The sequence below is a fragment of the Schistocerca gregaria genome, chromosome 2 (genome assembly GCF_023897955.1).
Source record: "Schistocerca gregaria isolate iqSchGreg1 chromosome 2, iqSchGreg1.2, whole genome shotgun sequence".
NCBI classification, from domain to species: domain Eukaryota; kingdom Metazoa; phylum Arthropoda; class Insecta; order Orthoptera; family Acrididae; genus Schistocerca; species Schistocerca gregaria.
In genome coordinates, this window is record NC_064921.1 from 389,673,232 (window position 1) to 389,689,357 (window position 16,126).

The following is a 16,126-nucleotide window of genomic DNA, read 5'->3' on the forward strand; positions in this document are numbered from 1 at the left end:
TTTCGATATGTGATTAACTATGTGTATCTTTGACTGTGTTTTACATCTTTGTCCCTACATGCTGTTCCCAGTTCGTTTACTTGTGTGTGTAAGCTAACATGTACTGAAGTGTATCAATGTGAACAATTACAATAAATTATATAATGTGCACAAGTTTATCATGTTCTCAATTTCCACAGAACCTTAAACATCTCGTCTAAAATCCACCTATCTGCTAACTTTTCATCTAGAAATTGACAGACATATAGGGTGGTGGCCCATTCTTCTGGAATATGACATCGGGCTGCAAGTGTTCCACTTATGGCACAGCAAACTCTGTCTAGGTAAATATCACCGTTGATGGCAGAGTCGATGAAAAATAATGGATCAATGGTGCAATTGTGTATCAATCCTCACCAAACATTGTTCTTGGGACTGTCTCTTTCCATTTAATGTGTAACATGAGGAAGCTGTGAACCTTGTATATATGAATGTTATGATGATTCAGTTTGCCGGATACTTGAAATGTTACCTCATCGGAGAAAAAAATCTTTTCCAAAAGTCATTGTTTGCATAAGAATTGCCTAATATATCCACTGCAAACTGCTGACACTGAGGTTTGTCTGTAGGCTTTAATGCCTCTAGCAGCTTGTAACATGACAGCCTATTGTAAAGGAAAGATGCATTTTATTCAGTCACAAACATGCAACAGCAGATGCACTGGTGGGAGCTAAGATCATGTCATATTCATGCTGACAGCTGAAATCAGCTTGACAGAAGCATGTGGAGGACCAGTTTCTCACTCTGCTCCACAGCCGGGGTTGTCTCTAGACTTCCACCTAATGCTAACCTGGCCGCATGACCAGGAAAACCCGTCTGTTGGGCAGGACAGTGGCTGTTTGTTTCTGTTTCTCATGGCTGCTTTTTGCATTCAGTGAAAAATTAAAACTCACCCTAAACTTAATAAATATTGAATCATATGTCTCACTGAAGAGCCAGTAAGTTGATTTGAAGCTGAAGAGCTGGATGATAATGCTTGTGAAGACGTGCCTTCGATATCGACATTAGCTTAAAAGATATTGTAAGTTAAATGTTATAAATAATTCCTGAATTGTAAAAGTGAATATCTCGGCAGTGCGTTATGTGATTGCAACAAACAAGGGGTCTACAGATACATCTTGTAGAACTGTGTCGGTCTTTGATAGTAGATTTACTGAAATTATTCACATATTTAAATGAGAGACCAAAAAGTGGATTTCATGCAATTAAAAACAGCTTTTCTTACTAAAATAGTAGAGAAAAATTAAAAGTAGTGGCAGTACTGTACACTTTAGAGATGTAGGAAATTATTTAATGTATAGGCTAATTTAAATTGTTTGTTAATATTTCCTCTTATAAACCCAAAGATAGTGAAAAACCATAGAAATTATTGTTAATACATAAACTATGGCAGCTAAAAGAAAGCTGATAATAGCATAATATTACTCAGAAAATTTCCATGTGATTTAATTTATAATATATGTGTAAAAGGAATTTCAGCAATTTTCACGTTCAGTAGTTTAACTGACTTCAGTGGTGCTTGTCCAAGGTTTCCTGGGTGAACAGCACTAGTTTGCAAGTGATTCTAGGTTCTGACACCATTGGAGGTTGTCATGCTGTGTTAGTCTATGTTTCAAGAATGTTTTTCATGTGTGTGAATTATTCAGAGTTCCTACTTTCAGACACAAAAATCTTTTAGCATCTGATGGACTTGTTATTTTTCAGGTTGTGTGTGATACAAGCCACACTTTAGGCGGTTCCAGTGTGTAGCCATTGTGAAATTTATAGTTTGAGATACTGCGGAATTTTAATGGCTTTCTAAACATAACTCACACATTTAATCGTGGTTTATTCAACCACCCCAAAGAACTTAAGAAACTCAATCAGGCTCTGAAAATAATTTATTGTGAACTGTGACTTTCAATTTTTCTATGTTGGTATGGGAAAAGAATTCAGATTTGTAACATTTAAAATTTATGTGAATGCACATGTGATTTTTGCATAGCAAATTCTCCTGTATTTATATTAAATACTTTTGTGAAACACTGGGTACATTCTGAGGAATGTAAGTTGGTTCCCCATAGACAAAAGATAACCAAACTTGTAAGTCCAACCACATTTATGGGGGTCCATTGATGTGCTGGTGCTGTTTAATGTGTAGGTAAATCTTTTGTGTAGTAGCACTTGGGGGCTCCAAGTTGATGTAGAACTTGTGAACAGTTTTGAACTTTGATTTTTTGTGAGTTGATGAGAGAGATTGTATTTTATTTCAACATCCACACCACATGCTCATTCCTATTACAACCTGTATGGCCACAAGCTGCACCTTGTAGGGATGTACAGTGGAACTTCAATTTTACATTCTCCAGTTTTATGTTCTTAACTATTTTACACCATAAATTTGTATCCACTGTGAAACACTCGTAAGATCAGAGCTAAAAATTCCCGTATTTTACATGTCTTACATTTAGTAAAGTTTGTCTCAATTCTAAGTCTTACTTGATGTCTCGCTTGACTTCTTTCCATTTTTTTTCTGTTGGTATTTGATGTGACTGAATGAGTTGTAAGTGGCGCAAAGAGGTATGGTTTGCACCACTTGTAGTAGCGGACTTAAGGGAATATTTTTGGCTGTTGCAGAGGGGAGATGTGAGTCGACATGCAGGTGCAACCTACAATCGGCATTGCTGTCACAACTTGCAACATTTAGCTTCACTTCACAATTATGTTACAAATACTGCTAGTTAATGGCAGCAATGGAAAAGCAGGACAGTCAGCTCAAAGTATTCCAAAATGAGCCAATATGTGGCAAAGGGACCCAGATGACACCTTTCGTTGAGCCCCTAATAATGCAGTCTCATTCTTTTTGCATGTATTTCCAATGTACTGTATTCAGCAACAGTACTGATCGTCAGCCTTTTAAATTCAAACACTGAGTCTCAAAGAATAGGCTCTGTCAGAATCAAGGAAACATCAGCTAGTAAGCGCTTATTGGCTGGTGGCTTGTTACGTCACCCAACAGCTAGCACAGCCACCATACCACACTAAAGCCAGTTTTAAACTGCTTTTACATGAGCAATTTACTGGTCATAACTGACTACCCAAAGTGCGGCACCTTTCATACTTGCACGTAAATCAGTGGCCAGCTATGACGTGAGTGTGTCTATGACATCAATGATCAATAGATTGTGCCAGGGTGGAGTTCTAAATTTATGAGTGTGCTGCGTGTTGCGCATGCACAGAGACAAGGGACAATAGCAGTGTCTGCTAGTATTAGAAGTTATAGCCTATTCTGATTGAGTTCACTCCAATATAAAATGAATTTTGTGATTTTGGGTCTTCTTAATCTTTATTGTGTTGTTTGTTTTGTTTTCATGGCACCCTGAAAAGTTACATAAAATACTGGTATTTTTTCCTACTCGTATTCTCCTACAAGAGAAACAAAACATTTGAAAGCAAAAGTTATTTACATTTTACAGAGAAAGAACCTGTGCATAGATAAGAGCATAAATATATTAAAAACAAAGATTCTAAGACTTACCAAGCGGGAAAGTGCCGGTAGATAGGCACAATAAATAAAATACACAAACACACACACAGAATATCTAGCTTTCGCAACTGACATACACAGACACAAGCAGTGTGTGCGAGTGTACACCTGTCTTTTTTTCCCCATAAGATAAGTCTTTCCGCTCCCTGGATTGAAATGACTCCTTACCCTCTCCCTTAAAACCCACATCCTTTCGTCTTTCCCTCTCCTTCCCTCTTTCCTGAAGAAGCAACCGTTGGTTGCGAAAGCTAGAAATTCTGTGTGTGTGTTTGTGCGTTTTATTTATTGTGCCTATCTACTGGCACTTTCCCACTTGGTAAGTCTTGGAATCTTTTTTTTTTAATATATTTTTCCCATGTGGAAGTTTCTTTCTATTTTAAGAACATAAATAGGTAGACAAGCATGGGGCTGTGGCATATACATATACGGGCACCCTTTCATCAGTTGACAGTAACACATGACATTGCTGCAGCTGCAGTGGCACCCACTGGGACAGGCTGACTGAGTGTCTCTGATCTGTCCTCCATATCAATACTTGAGCTGGTTGGGGAAACCAAATCACTGTTTAAACATTAAACTTTTTTGAGCCACAAGCAAGTACAGTAGTAGATAGTGTTAATTTTAAACTTATTTTGAAGTATAATCTGAACAAATTAGAAGAGTGGTTCCAGATTGTATATAAACTTGTGAATCTTATTGAGTCGACTCCTGTCAGTCATACGATATGGGACCCAAAAATCTCATGGCACCATATTTGGATTACAGCTAAATCACAAGTAGAAGTAGTTTATACAGTTTGTAAGAGGGGAACATGTTACATTTAGAGTAGCAAACTGATGTACAAGAATGTGAGAATGCAGAAAACCTTGTTTTCGTTTGAATATAGTATTTTACGGCAGCCAAATACAGCTATGAGAGAGATCACCTCCTCTACAGGTGGGCAACCGGTGACCTATGGGCCAGATCCAGCCCACAGTTGGTATCAGTCCAATCCGCAGAAGAAGTCTGTGGTAGAGAGAGTGAGGTGGTCACATTATGCTCCACCTAAGGACACACTTTCAGATATTCGGCATCCTGTCATTTGAATTTTTCAAGTTTGGCTTCTGTATAACATAGACAGTCTGTGCTAAGTTCAAGTGATTTAGACTTTTAAACTTTTCAAAATGAACAAAGAAATTGTGGCTTAATTTATTTAGTATTACAGAAACAACCCATGCCTATGTGATCAGTCATCAAATGTATTTTTGGGCAAATATTTCAAAAATTCTTGCTATTAATGTTGTTGTGAACATTGTTTTTTTTTTTTGCTGATAGCATTCCAGAATTTTGAAACAGAAGTTTTAAGACAGCTACTGTGACATGTTGTAAGTAAATGAAACAATGTTCACAACACATTAATAAATGTAAGCATCTGAAAATGCGGTAAATGTAAAATGAATGTACTCTCAAAAATGTATGTTTTGATGCATATTTTGTTAGTGTGGCATAGCATGTCAGGGAAGAGGTGCTATTTGTATTGGTGTATTACACCATAAACATCATCATGCATACTGTAGTCTCAACTGTATGTGCTAGGAATGTTGCCCTCATGTCACATGATGAGGCGGACTGCGAGTTTAAGTAAGTACATTGGATGTAACTATAGTGGGACATTTGCCTCACCCTCCATCCTTACTTGAATTTTGCATACAATATGTAAAACATATTTATTCAGCAAAATTCATAAGAAGGAATATATATGTTAACATAAAACATTCAGAATTACTGAGCAAAATAATGCAATGTCAATGGTGCATTGTCAAAATCCTTTGCAACCAACCGGCTCCGCTCCATGCAAGACTTGTAAGTTGTCAAAATTTAAAGTGCATCGGCAAATTAACTGTGATCATTTGCTATTCTTTCTCAAGTTTTAGATGTTTTATTTGTTCTTAATGTTCCTGCTCGTGAGTGAATAGTGATATTTCTATTCAGTTGAAAGAAATTTGAATTAAACTGGAATAAGCTGGCTACCTGCAACAGATATAAGAAACCTTTTTAGCACAGCAAAAGGTATGTATGTACTTGTATTAAAGTAGTTCCTATTATGTTTTCATTAGTTATGTAACATAACATAATTTTAGTCGTTCGCTTTTGTTTGGTTTAGATTATTTAGAGGAAATTAGGTGGATGGATATTATACCTACTTATGAAGATTTGTAAGGAGATCTAGATAAAGTGAACCACTCTGAATTAAATGTGTATCTACTTTTTGTCAACAACAAAACAATTTGTAACCAAAGTTGATCTAATCGTGTTAATACTAGAAAGGTGAAATTTTATGAAGATGGCTGAATACTGAACAAATTTTAACAAAACTTTATAGTAATATAGCTTATACATCAGAATAACACAAAGGCTACTTTTTACTATGAGATGATGCCTCATTCCAATGGCAAAATAGGGAAAATAGAATAATGCATGAGAAGTTATGGGGCAGAAAGAAAGTAATGCCTACATGCTATCATGGTTAAATGTTTATTCTCTAACCCATTTTTGCTTCAGCATTTTCACTCATCAGATTATTTTTTTAGTAATTGTTTTCAAATTCTTTGCTGTGTTTCATCACAAACCTCCCCAATTTATTACCTACTAACTACTTTATTTGATTATTTAAAAATTTCATGTAGTTATTTTTTAAAATAGTATTGGTGTTACATTTGATGATTCCAACTCAATCATAAACTGTTTCCATTGCATCTGTGTCAAGTGAGCTTATGCTGCCATTTGTTTCTGGTGCACAGAATCAAATCTACTGTCACATGATATGGGTCAATGGCTAGTTTGTTCCTATAACAGGATGCTATCTCAAAAGCTTGAAATTAAAAAAAAAAATATTGAACTCCCCCTCTGAATTATGACTTTGTCAAGGGCATTGTATAATTTAAAAGTAAATTTAAGTACAGTTGGTTGGCAGAATATGCTCCTTGACTGGCTTATTTCCAGAAATTTAAGGGCACATTGTGCATATGTTGTGTGTCATTTCTATCAACATTAACAAATACACAACGTTTGTTTATGGTGAGACATTTCACTCACTATAGCAACATGTATGAATTTGCAAAAATGTTCTGTTGAAAATATGTCCATCATAATACAGTTGCTTTCTGCCCCACCAAAAAGAAATAGAAGCCAACAGAAAGTTATAGGGTCAATAATTTCGACTGTGATCTTCTGTGATCCTCATGACTAGATCCAAGGGCAAAGAATAACATAAAGATGTTTTTGAAGGCCTTATAAAACTTAAAATTGGATCTGGTGACCACATTATGAAAGAACACATAAAAAATGTACAAAAAATGCCACATACAATTCAGCATGAAATAAATAATTTATGCAGAGATGTCATTAGAGATATCATTGCTGCTGTAAAGAATACACTTGCCTATAATACTGTGAGGGTTCATTTAAATTTTAATTTGCCTTGTTATGATCTTCAACTTGGAATAGTCCAAGAACCCAAGACTTGTTAAATATTCTTCTTATCTGTTCACTTAATTGTTCACTAAAAGCCAGGAACTGACAATTCTGAGGTTTCAAGACTTTTATTGTGCCTTTAAATACAGCAGTATGATAGGTATCTTGTTACAAAAGATCTTCTGGGTAATGAATAAGAAGTATTTTTTCAATACATACATGTATACATTATTGATATAAATTTCTGGCCATTGGTATTCCTTGATGTTGTGGCTGGCACAGAAGACTCTTTGCCACCTTTCACTACTTTGCCCTCAAGACACCAAGTATGTCTTCAATACTCTTGGACTGGCATGGAGACCAGGCAGAATACCTCATGCAAATAATGAAATACACAAAGTGGGACTTGTCCCCTAATAAATCTTCTTAGATACTAATAATTTAAAACTTTATGTTCTGAATGATTAATCTGGATAACAAAAATACATATAATTCTACTAATAAAATTTGTACATTTATATTCAAAATTAGTATGAGATTTCACTTCCATCCAATGAAATTACCTATTTACAAAATTTGGCTACAAAATATCTGGGAAGTTCTGTACCCTCACAGTATCTTGGAGCCAAGAGCCGTGGCATATCAGGAAAAGAGCAACTTTCCATTCATTTTAGGTTTTTTGATGAGGAAAAGATTGTGGTTCATGAAGAGTTTCTTGGTTTTTTGGAATTGATTGCCATGGATGCAAAATCTATAGCCTCTGCCATCACTGATTTTATAGCTAACACAAGTTTGGATCCCAAAAATTGCATAGGACAACGGTATGATGGATGTTTGATTATGTCAGAAAAGAATGGTGGTGTTCAGAAAAATATACAAGAGAATTATAAAAAAGTGCTGTTGTTTCACTCCACTAACCACAACCTTGTAGCACAAAATGCAGTTACCACAGTAAAAGAAACCATAAATTTCTTTCAAGAGTTGGCTCTTCATTGAAAATGCAGACCTAATCTTCCAATCCTCTGTGAAACTGGATGGTCCCTGATATATAGAAGTATCAGTACTTTTAAAGACAGTTATGCTCAGGTGGTCATGGCACTTTTGGCACTGTCAAAAGGTGGCAACAGTATGACTAGAAAATCTGCTTTTCAGTTGCATTGTGCCATTAAAAATTCTGAATTTATTGTTGATATTTGTATTAAGCAAAATATTCTGCACTATTGTAACCAGTAGCAAATACTCTGCAGTCCACAAGTATGGACATGTTTCAGTGTCCAATCCATATAAGAGAAATAACTGACACTTTGAGGAAACATAATGAAAGTGCTGATGTTCAAAGTGTGAGTTTAATAGCCAAAGCAGAGACAATCACCAGCAGTCCTGGGACTGATTTTAGAATGCCATGAATCACAAATCAGCTGATACATAATGCAAATCCTCCAGCACACACTGCTAGCAAGTTTTGGAAGAGATCTATAATGATTCCCTACCTAGATTCTTTAATTATGTCTCTAGAGCAATGTTTTTCTGAGGATAATTTACCTGCATACTCATTGCTTACATTGAACCCTTGCATAATGCTTCAAGTGTTGTATCAATACTTTTTGAGAAAAATGGAACCTTCTTATAGTTCTTGATGAGACTGAACAATGGTACAATACATGGGAACAAAAATATGCGGGACCAAGCAAACTGAAGGAAATGGAGTATGTTGTGGTGGCTAAAGTAACACAACTGTTTTACCAGCCATAAAACAGGTGCTTCACATTTCATCTGAGCAGCCCTGCACAACATGCACCAATGAAAGAGCATTCAGTATGCTACAAAAGGCCAAGAATTGGTTATGAAGGGTCAAGACTTGGTTACTTTTGACAATAACAAAAACTGTCTTGTCAGCCTTTGTATGATAAGTATGCATAGAAAGAGGGTTCTAGAAGTATGAAATAAGTTTGAAACCAAAATCTTAATCAGATTTTGCCAGAATCCTCGCAGGTTATTGCTGAAGTAAAATTAGTTAATAAATTAATAAATATGTTTTAATTCCTACTACTTATTGAGTTTTCTTACTTTTGTCTCCCCCGTAACCAAATGATAGGTATGCCCATAGTATGTATCATATAAGAATCAGATCTGCGGGTCACCGAAGGTCACCCATGTGTGATCTGACTTTCAGGTGAAAAAATCTTACTCATCCTTTACCAAACAGATACATGATACCAGTCTTCTGGTGGGTGTAGAAAACTGGGAAATGTCCAGTGACTTTTTCCATTTACCACAAATATCCCATGGCACTTTATAAGCAGAAAGCAAATTATCTCTAAGTCCCATTTCTGTTGTATTCCATAATAATACCTATTTATTTCAGCCAGTGAGTGTAAGTGATAAAAAGTAGTGGAAATATTTTTATTGCTCTCAGGTGTCCAGTTGGATTCCGTTGCTTATGTAACGTGATATTTTGACAGTGTATCTTGCTGTCACCTTAAAGTGATACCTGTGAAATGTTTGTCTTTGCTACATTGTGCCTCCTATATACTCATACCGTTTCCCACCCCTTCACACAATGCCTGGACACATGCGACATTGGTTAGAGTAGTGAGAGATGCATTTGCTGAATGCTGGGTTCAGACTCCTGTTCCTCAGTGTGTCTGCTGCCCCTATCAGGCAAGGAGGTCATTCTCAGCTGATGTGACTTCAGCTAAGCTCCCCTCCCCCTCCCCACTCCCTTCCATCTATCCATCTATCCACTTGTTGAATACGACATGCAGCCAGGTAGTAAGGGAAGGGATGGGGAATGGTAAGATTATACAGGGCACATGATGACGCAAAGGATGCTCATTCTACAGGTATCACCAGAGGATGGTGGCAAGGTAAACTGTCAAAATATTATATTTTGTAGACATCAGCATCTTTTTAACAGAACTGCCTGATGTCAGCAAGCTATACAATGTACTATTATTTTCAAACTTTCAGTTGGATTATCAACAACTTTCATTTGTTATATTTGAGCAGTTTTGGTATTTTCAAATTAAAGCCGTCAAAGTCTCTTGAACTTTAAACTGTTACTGCTGGTGACATTGTAACTGATTTGTCACATGCTAAGAACGAAGAGCAACAATTCAGGTGTTTGAGCATTTTCCCATGATATTAGAACAGGTAGAGTTATTGTCCTTAAGTAACTACTCTAATAACTATTTTTTGATTGGATAGGTGGTGTAAGGGCTCACAGAAGTAGGGTGTGTGAGCATTCTCCTCACAGTGCTCAGTATGCACATCCTCCTGCCCTCTGACTCCACATGAGGCTGCTGGCAGGGAATAAAATCTTGCAAACATGCTGTACATGCCAGTATAAGTTAGTGGAAACCCAGGGTGTTGACTGCATGCAATTATGTATGTATTGTCCTGACAATCAAGTCATGGGCAATTAGTAGCTGGACTATGGCTACTAGTATCCATCTGCAGCTTGCCTTTCATGACCCAAAATCCCACCATTGAGCCCACCATCTTTGGATGTGTTTAGTGACATCTCTGAACAGTCAAAGGGACTGTGTCTGGGATACAATATCCACAGTCCATGTCTATCTTCAGGAGTTCTGGGAACTGGGGTGATGTAAAACTTTTTTTGGTGTATGTACATCTTGTAAATAACATTTCCATCCGTAACTGGCTTATACATAACTGTGATTCCTCTGTGGGTTTGTCCAATATGTTTCATATAATGTAATTCCATATGTACATATACGCCACTTTTCATGAAGCTTTTCACATGTGGTGCTCAACATCACTCTTCTGGTGGCTGCAGCAAGAATAGACAATAACTTGTACAATGTCAATGTCTTATTCTGTTTTTGGTATATAGTAATTACCTTGTAATCGTTGTCTAATCATTTTGGTTTGAATCTGCTATTAGAAATTCATTCCATCCTCTGGTTCCCTTGATGCATTATGGCTTTGGTGACTTCAATCTACCACTGCCATTGCACTTTATCTGCTAAATTATGTCTCAATGTCATGCAATAAAATATATTAATACAAGCTATGTTCTCTCAACATCAACTGCCAGTTTACTCTGAAATGTACAGAAGATACAACCAGATATCAGCACTGCTTGTTCCCATATGGTAGTTTTGTGTATGACAACCATGGTAAGGGCACATATATCTGTTGAGTCAATTATTTCAAGTTTTCCTGATTTAGTGGTTCTCCTGTATCTGTCAAGTGAACTAATTTATGAAAACTCTTGTCGTATTATTGTCTTTTTTTCTCTGACTGTAAATAGAATATTGCAGCTTTGTGGCAGTTAACTGAAGGGGTCAATGAAAAATAGTGATAACCCTCATTTTAGTAAGGGTTGGTCTGATCACTTTATCTGCTGTGTTTTTGAATGCACCATGTGCTACTGACAAATAGTTCCATATGTACTGCTACAAAATGCTGTCTGTTACATAAGCTGCTTTTTCTTAGAGTGTTTGTTCTTATCTTTGAGTTGGTTAAACATAGAATCCACAGTAACCCAAAATGCAGTCTTTCTTCCATTGACCCCTTCAGTTGTTCATAAAGACTAAGGAATTAATTTTTAAAAGTGGGGTTGTCTTGGTTAATTCATTGAATCATTTAAATCATTCAAGACTCTGCACCATGATGGTATTTGCAGAATATTGTGTATATAATCATGTCTGAGTGAATGAATTATTAAGGACTAAAAATTAAAACATATTTAGAAAATATGATTCCATATTTTCTGTGTTTTCTAGTTTGGTTGGATGTAAGAAATACAGAAACTGTTGATGAGCTGCTAAAAGGTGTTCCAGAGAGGAATCAAGATTACTTCAAACCCTACTGTGGTCTACCAGTAAGCACATATTTCAGTGCTCTGAAACTAAAGTGGATGATGGACCATGTTCCTCCAGTAAGAAAGGCTGTTGATGAGAAGTCATGTATGTTTGGTACTGTGGACACTTGGCTTATATGGGTATGTTTTTAATTCACATTGAATCAGATTAATTAATATTGCTGACAAAGTTTGTTTTTAAAGTATCAAGATCAGATTTTTTATGGGAATACATCTTTGTAGGAGTATTTTAAGCTTTATGTTCAACATACAGCATCTGTAGCGACATATATTGAGTGTTGTTCTTGTTGTTGTTGTTTCTGCAGTCTTCAGTGCAAAGATTGGTTTGATGCTGTGCTCCAATCTACTCTATGCTGTGCAAGCCGCTTTGTCTCCAAATAACTACTGCAATTTACAACCTTCTGGATTTGGGTACTGTCTCCCTCTAAGGTTTTTACCCCCCACACTTCCCTCCAATACTAAATTTGCTATCCCTTGATATCTCAGAATGTGACCTACCAACTGATCCCATCTTCCAATCAGGTTGTGTCACAAATTTCTCCTCAATTCTTTTTAAAACCTCTCAGTTGTTATGTTATCTACCCATCTAATACTCAGAATTCTTCTGTAGCACCACATTTCAGAAGCTTCTATTCTCTTCTGGTCTACACTGGCTACACACCATACAAATACTTTCAGAAAAGACTTCCTAACACTTACATCTATACTCAGTTTTAACAAATTTCATTTCCTCAGAAACACTTTTCTCACCACAGCCAGTCTACATTTGGTCTTCTCCAATTATTTTTCTGCCCAAATAACATAACTCATTTACTGCTTTAAGTATCTCATTTCATAATATAATTTCCTCAGCATCACCTGGTTTAATTTTACCACATTCCATTATCCTTGTTTTGTGTTTGTTGATGTTCCTCTTATATCCTCTCTAGTACCTCCCACCACGGAAGTCGAACACGCACCAGAACAAATGGACGTGGCCAGCCCATATAGGGCTCCTCATCTGCGGTGGCTTTTCCGCACAGCGAGGGCGCCACTGCTACACCATGTGCAGACCGTGGCCAATAGCCGCTCCCTCTGGTTTCATATATGGGGACCCGCTCTGCCCTACTCCAGTCAGTCTGGTACTCACTCTGGATTGCGTCTCAATCTTGGCGGTACTCCGTTCTGGTTGTTGCTCGTTGTTAACATTTGCCTGGCTCTGGTTCCAAGTGGATTTATTGTTGGTGTTTGGTGTTGTGGTTTCTACAAGCCTCCATTGTTTATCTCTTCCTTGTTGTGTCGGTCATAGTCAGCCATTGTCGGTTGTTGCCAGTTGTCCTTGGTCTGTCGTCTGACTCGTCCTTGTGTTTACCTGGTGGTGCGTGCTCCACTGCTGGCAGCTTCCCCACCTGGCGGCTATGATCCGCAGCCCACGGCGTTCTCGCAGTTGGTTTTGGTTACTACATCCTCTTTTTAAGACCCTGTCCATTCCACTCAACTGCTCTTCCAATTGCTTTGCTGTCTCTGACTGAATTATGTCATCAGAAAACTTCAAAGTTTTTATTTCTTTTCCCTGAACTTTAATTCCTTCTCCAAATTGATCTTTACTTCCTTACACTGCTTGCCCAGTTTACAAATTGAATAACATTTGGGATAGTCTACAATCCTGTCTCATACGCTTCTCAACCACTGCTTCCCTTTCATGCCTCTCAACTCTTATATCTGCCATCTGGTTTCCATAGAAGTTGCAAATAGTCTTTTGCTCCCTGTATTGTACTCCTGCGACCTTAAGAATTTCAAAGAGAGTATTCAAGTCAACATTGTCAAAAGCTTTTTCTAAGTCTAGAAATGCTACAAACATAGGTTTGTCTTTCCTCAAACTAACTTCTAAGATAAGTCATAGGGTGAGTATTACCATAATTTTTAACATTTTTATGTAGCGACAGCAACTGATATTGTTTATATAAGAATATACAGCCTGCAGCTGCAGGTTAACTTTGTCTTTTATCTAGGTTTCAATGTTAGTAATAATGTCTTCTTCAGAACCTGTTATATTATAATGTGCTAGTAAATTATCTTAGATGTGGTCATACTACAGGATGCAACATGTAGTACTTACATAAAATATTATTTAAATGTTTGCCTAAAACAAGCCATGTCCTAAGTCAACTTTATAAAACTTGATGCATAACCATAAGGTTTTGTCACTTCTATTAAATAAGCTGTAGCAAATTCACTTTAAGCCCATTGAATGGGCCTCGTTGTGTGACTAGAGACTGCGGACCGCGAGGGCTTAGCGGTCTGCCTCACAGAGACCAGCGTGCATGCACGAGACATATAGAATCAAACTCTTATTATGCACACATCAGATAACATTTTTGCTATGAATTAATTTTATACCTTACTATTGTAAGTTAATTACAGTATCCAGCATGACTATGTTTTACATTCTACTACAGAGCCTTCTAAACTGATCAACAAATCTCGTATGAACATCTGTAGGAAAAGTTCTATTATTACAGAAACTGTAATGGTCACATGCCTTAGGAATTATTGTAGACCTAATATAGGCTGGAAGCCTTCTAAGTATGCCCTATATTTTAGATACAGTTGATCATTCAGTAAATTGCTTCTCTCTGTAATTAGTTGTGCATAAATTTGTAGTTCCTCAAGTGTGTCGAGTCTATATACCATAACTTCATGATGTAATAGCTCTATGTCACGTAAAGGTTTATGTGTATGAGCCATTTGCACCAGATGTTCCGCAAAGGCTGACCCCCCGTGTTCCTATGCCCTTTATTGGAAGATGTTCTTTAAACCTTACAGCTACAGCTCTGCCTGTTTGACCTGTGTAATAACATGGGCAATCATCACACATAATCTTATATACGCCTGATTTTGCTGACTTATCACAGTCTTTCTCAAGGGAATAAACCAAATTCTGCTTTAAACTATTACTCGTTGAGAGGGAAATTTTAAAACCTGAATTTTTCAACAGGTGGCCTATCTTGTAGGAGACGTTACCTAGCCATTATGCTGTGCAATACTCTCTAGTATTTGTAATTCTTTTTTGAGGTTGACATCTGACAACAGAATAGAAATCACCCGATGGATACTAAAATAGAAAAATTCCATTTTATGTGCTTGGGGGTGGGTTGAATCAGCCAGGATGATGTTGTCTGAATAAGTTGCCTTCTGGAATATGTTGAGCTCTATTTTAGCATCTTTAATAGTCAATGTTAAATCAAGATAATTTAGTGATCTATCAGCTGATTCCAATTCTTGTGTGAATTTTATTTTTTCATGTAGACTGTTAAACGTTGTGAAAATTTGGTTTATTCCTTCTGGAGAACTATTAACCAGTAGAAGAATGTCATCCATTTATCTCGCATAAAATATGATGTTGTTCACTAATTCTGGGTAATTTCAGAAAAAAAACCAATTCCAGAGAATTTATGAAAATTTCAGACATGATACGTGCAAGTGGACACCCCGTAGCTAGGCCACATGGCTGTGAATATAATTTTTTATTGAATGGAAAATAATTGTATTTAATAGTTGTTCTAAGAAGTAACATTAGCTCATCAATTTCTATGGTGAATAATTTTTTGTGGTACCTTAAGTTTTGTTCTTAAGGTACCACAAAAAATTATCCACCTGCAACTGTAGGCTGTATATTCTTATATGAGTATAACCATGCATGTTCCTACATTTCTCTGGATTCCAAACTGGTCTTCTTCGATGTTGGCTTCTACTAGTTTTTTGATTCTCCTGTAAAGAATTCTTGTTAGTATTTTGCAGCCATCACTTATTAAACTGATAGTTTGCTAATATTCACACTTGTCAGCACCTGGTTTCTTTGGAATTGAAATGACTACATTTTTCTTGAAGTCTGAAGGTATTTTGTATGTCTTATACATCTTAGATTAGATTAGATTAGTTTTTCGTTCCACAGATCTGTGTTGAGGAGATCCTCGTGGATGTGGAACATGTCACCTTTTTCTTTCTTTTTTTTTTTTTTTTTAAAGCGGAAATAACAATAGTATAAATATATACAACACATCATTTGTTTCTATTAAAAAATTCGTCAATTAAGTAGAAGGAGTTGGCCACTAGTAAGTCTTTCAGGCTCCTTTTAATCTGATATTTATTTGTAACTAAATTTTTTATGTTTGCTGGCAAATTATTGAAGATGAGTGTTCCTGAGTAGTGGACCCCTTTTTGAACTAAAGTAAGTACTTTTAAGTCCTTGTGCAGATCATTTTTGTTCCTGGTATTGT

At 36.6% G+C, this 16,126-nt stretch overlaps 1 protein-coding gene across 1 annotated transcript in view; it reads left to right on the top strand.

Annotated features, from left to right (window-relative positions):
• The window catches only part of LOC126335794 (glycerol kinase-like), a 285,428-nt gene that overhangs the window by 56,782 nt on the left and 212,520 nt on the right, over positions 1 to 16,126 (top strand). The window contains exon 3 of the mRNA XM_049999258.1: positions 11,770 to 11,987. Coding sequence (XP_049855215.1) covers positions 11,770 to 11,987 — 218 coding nt within the window. The remainder of the gene's footprint in view (positions 1 to 11,769; positions 11,988 to 16,126) is intronic.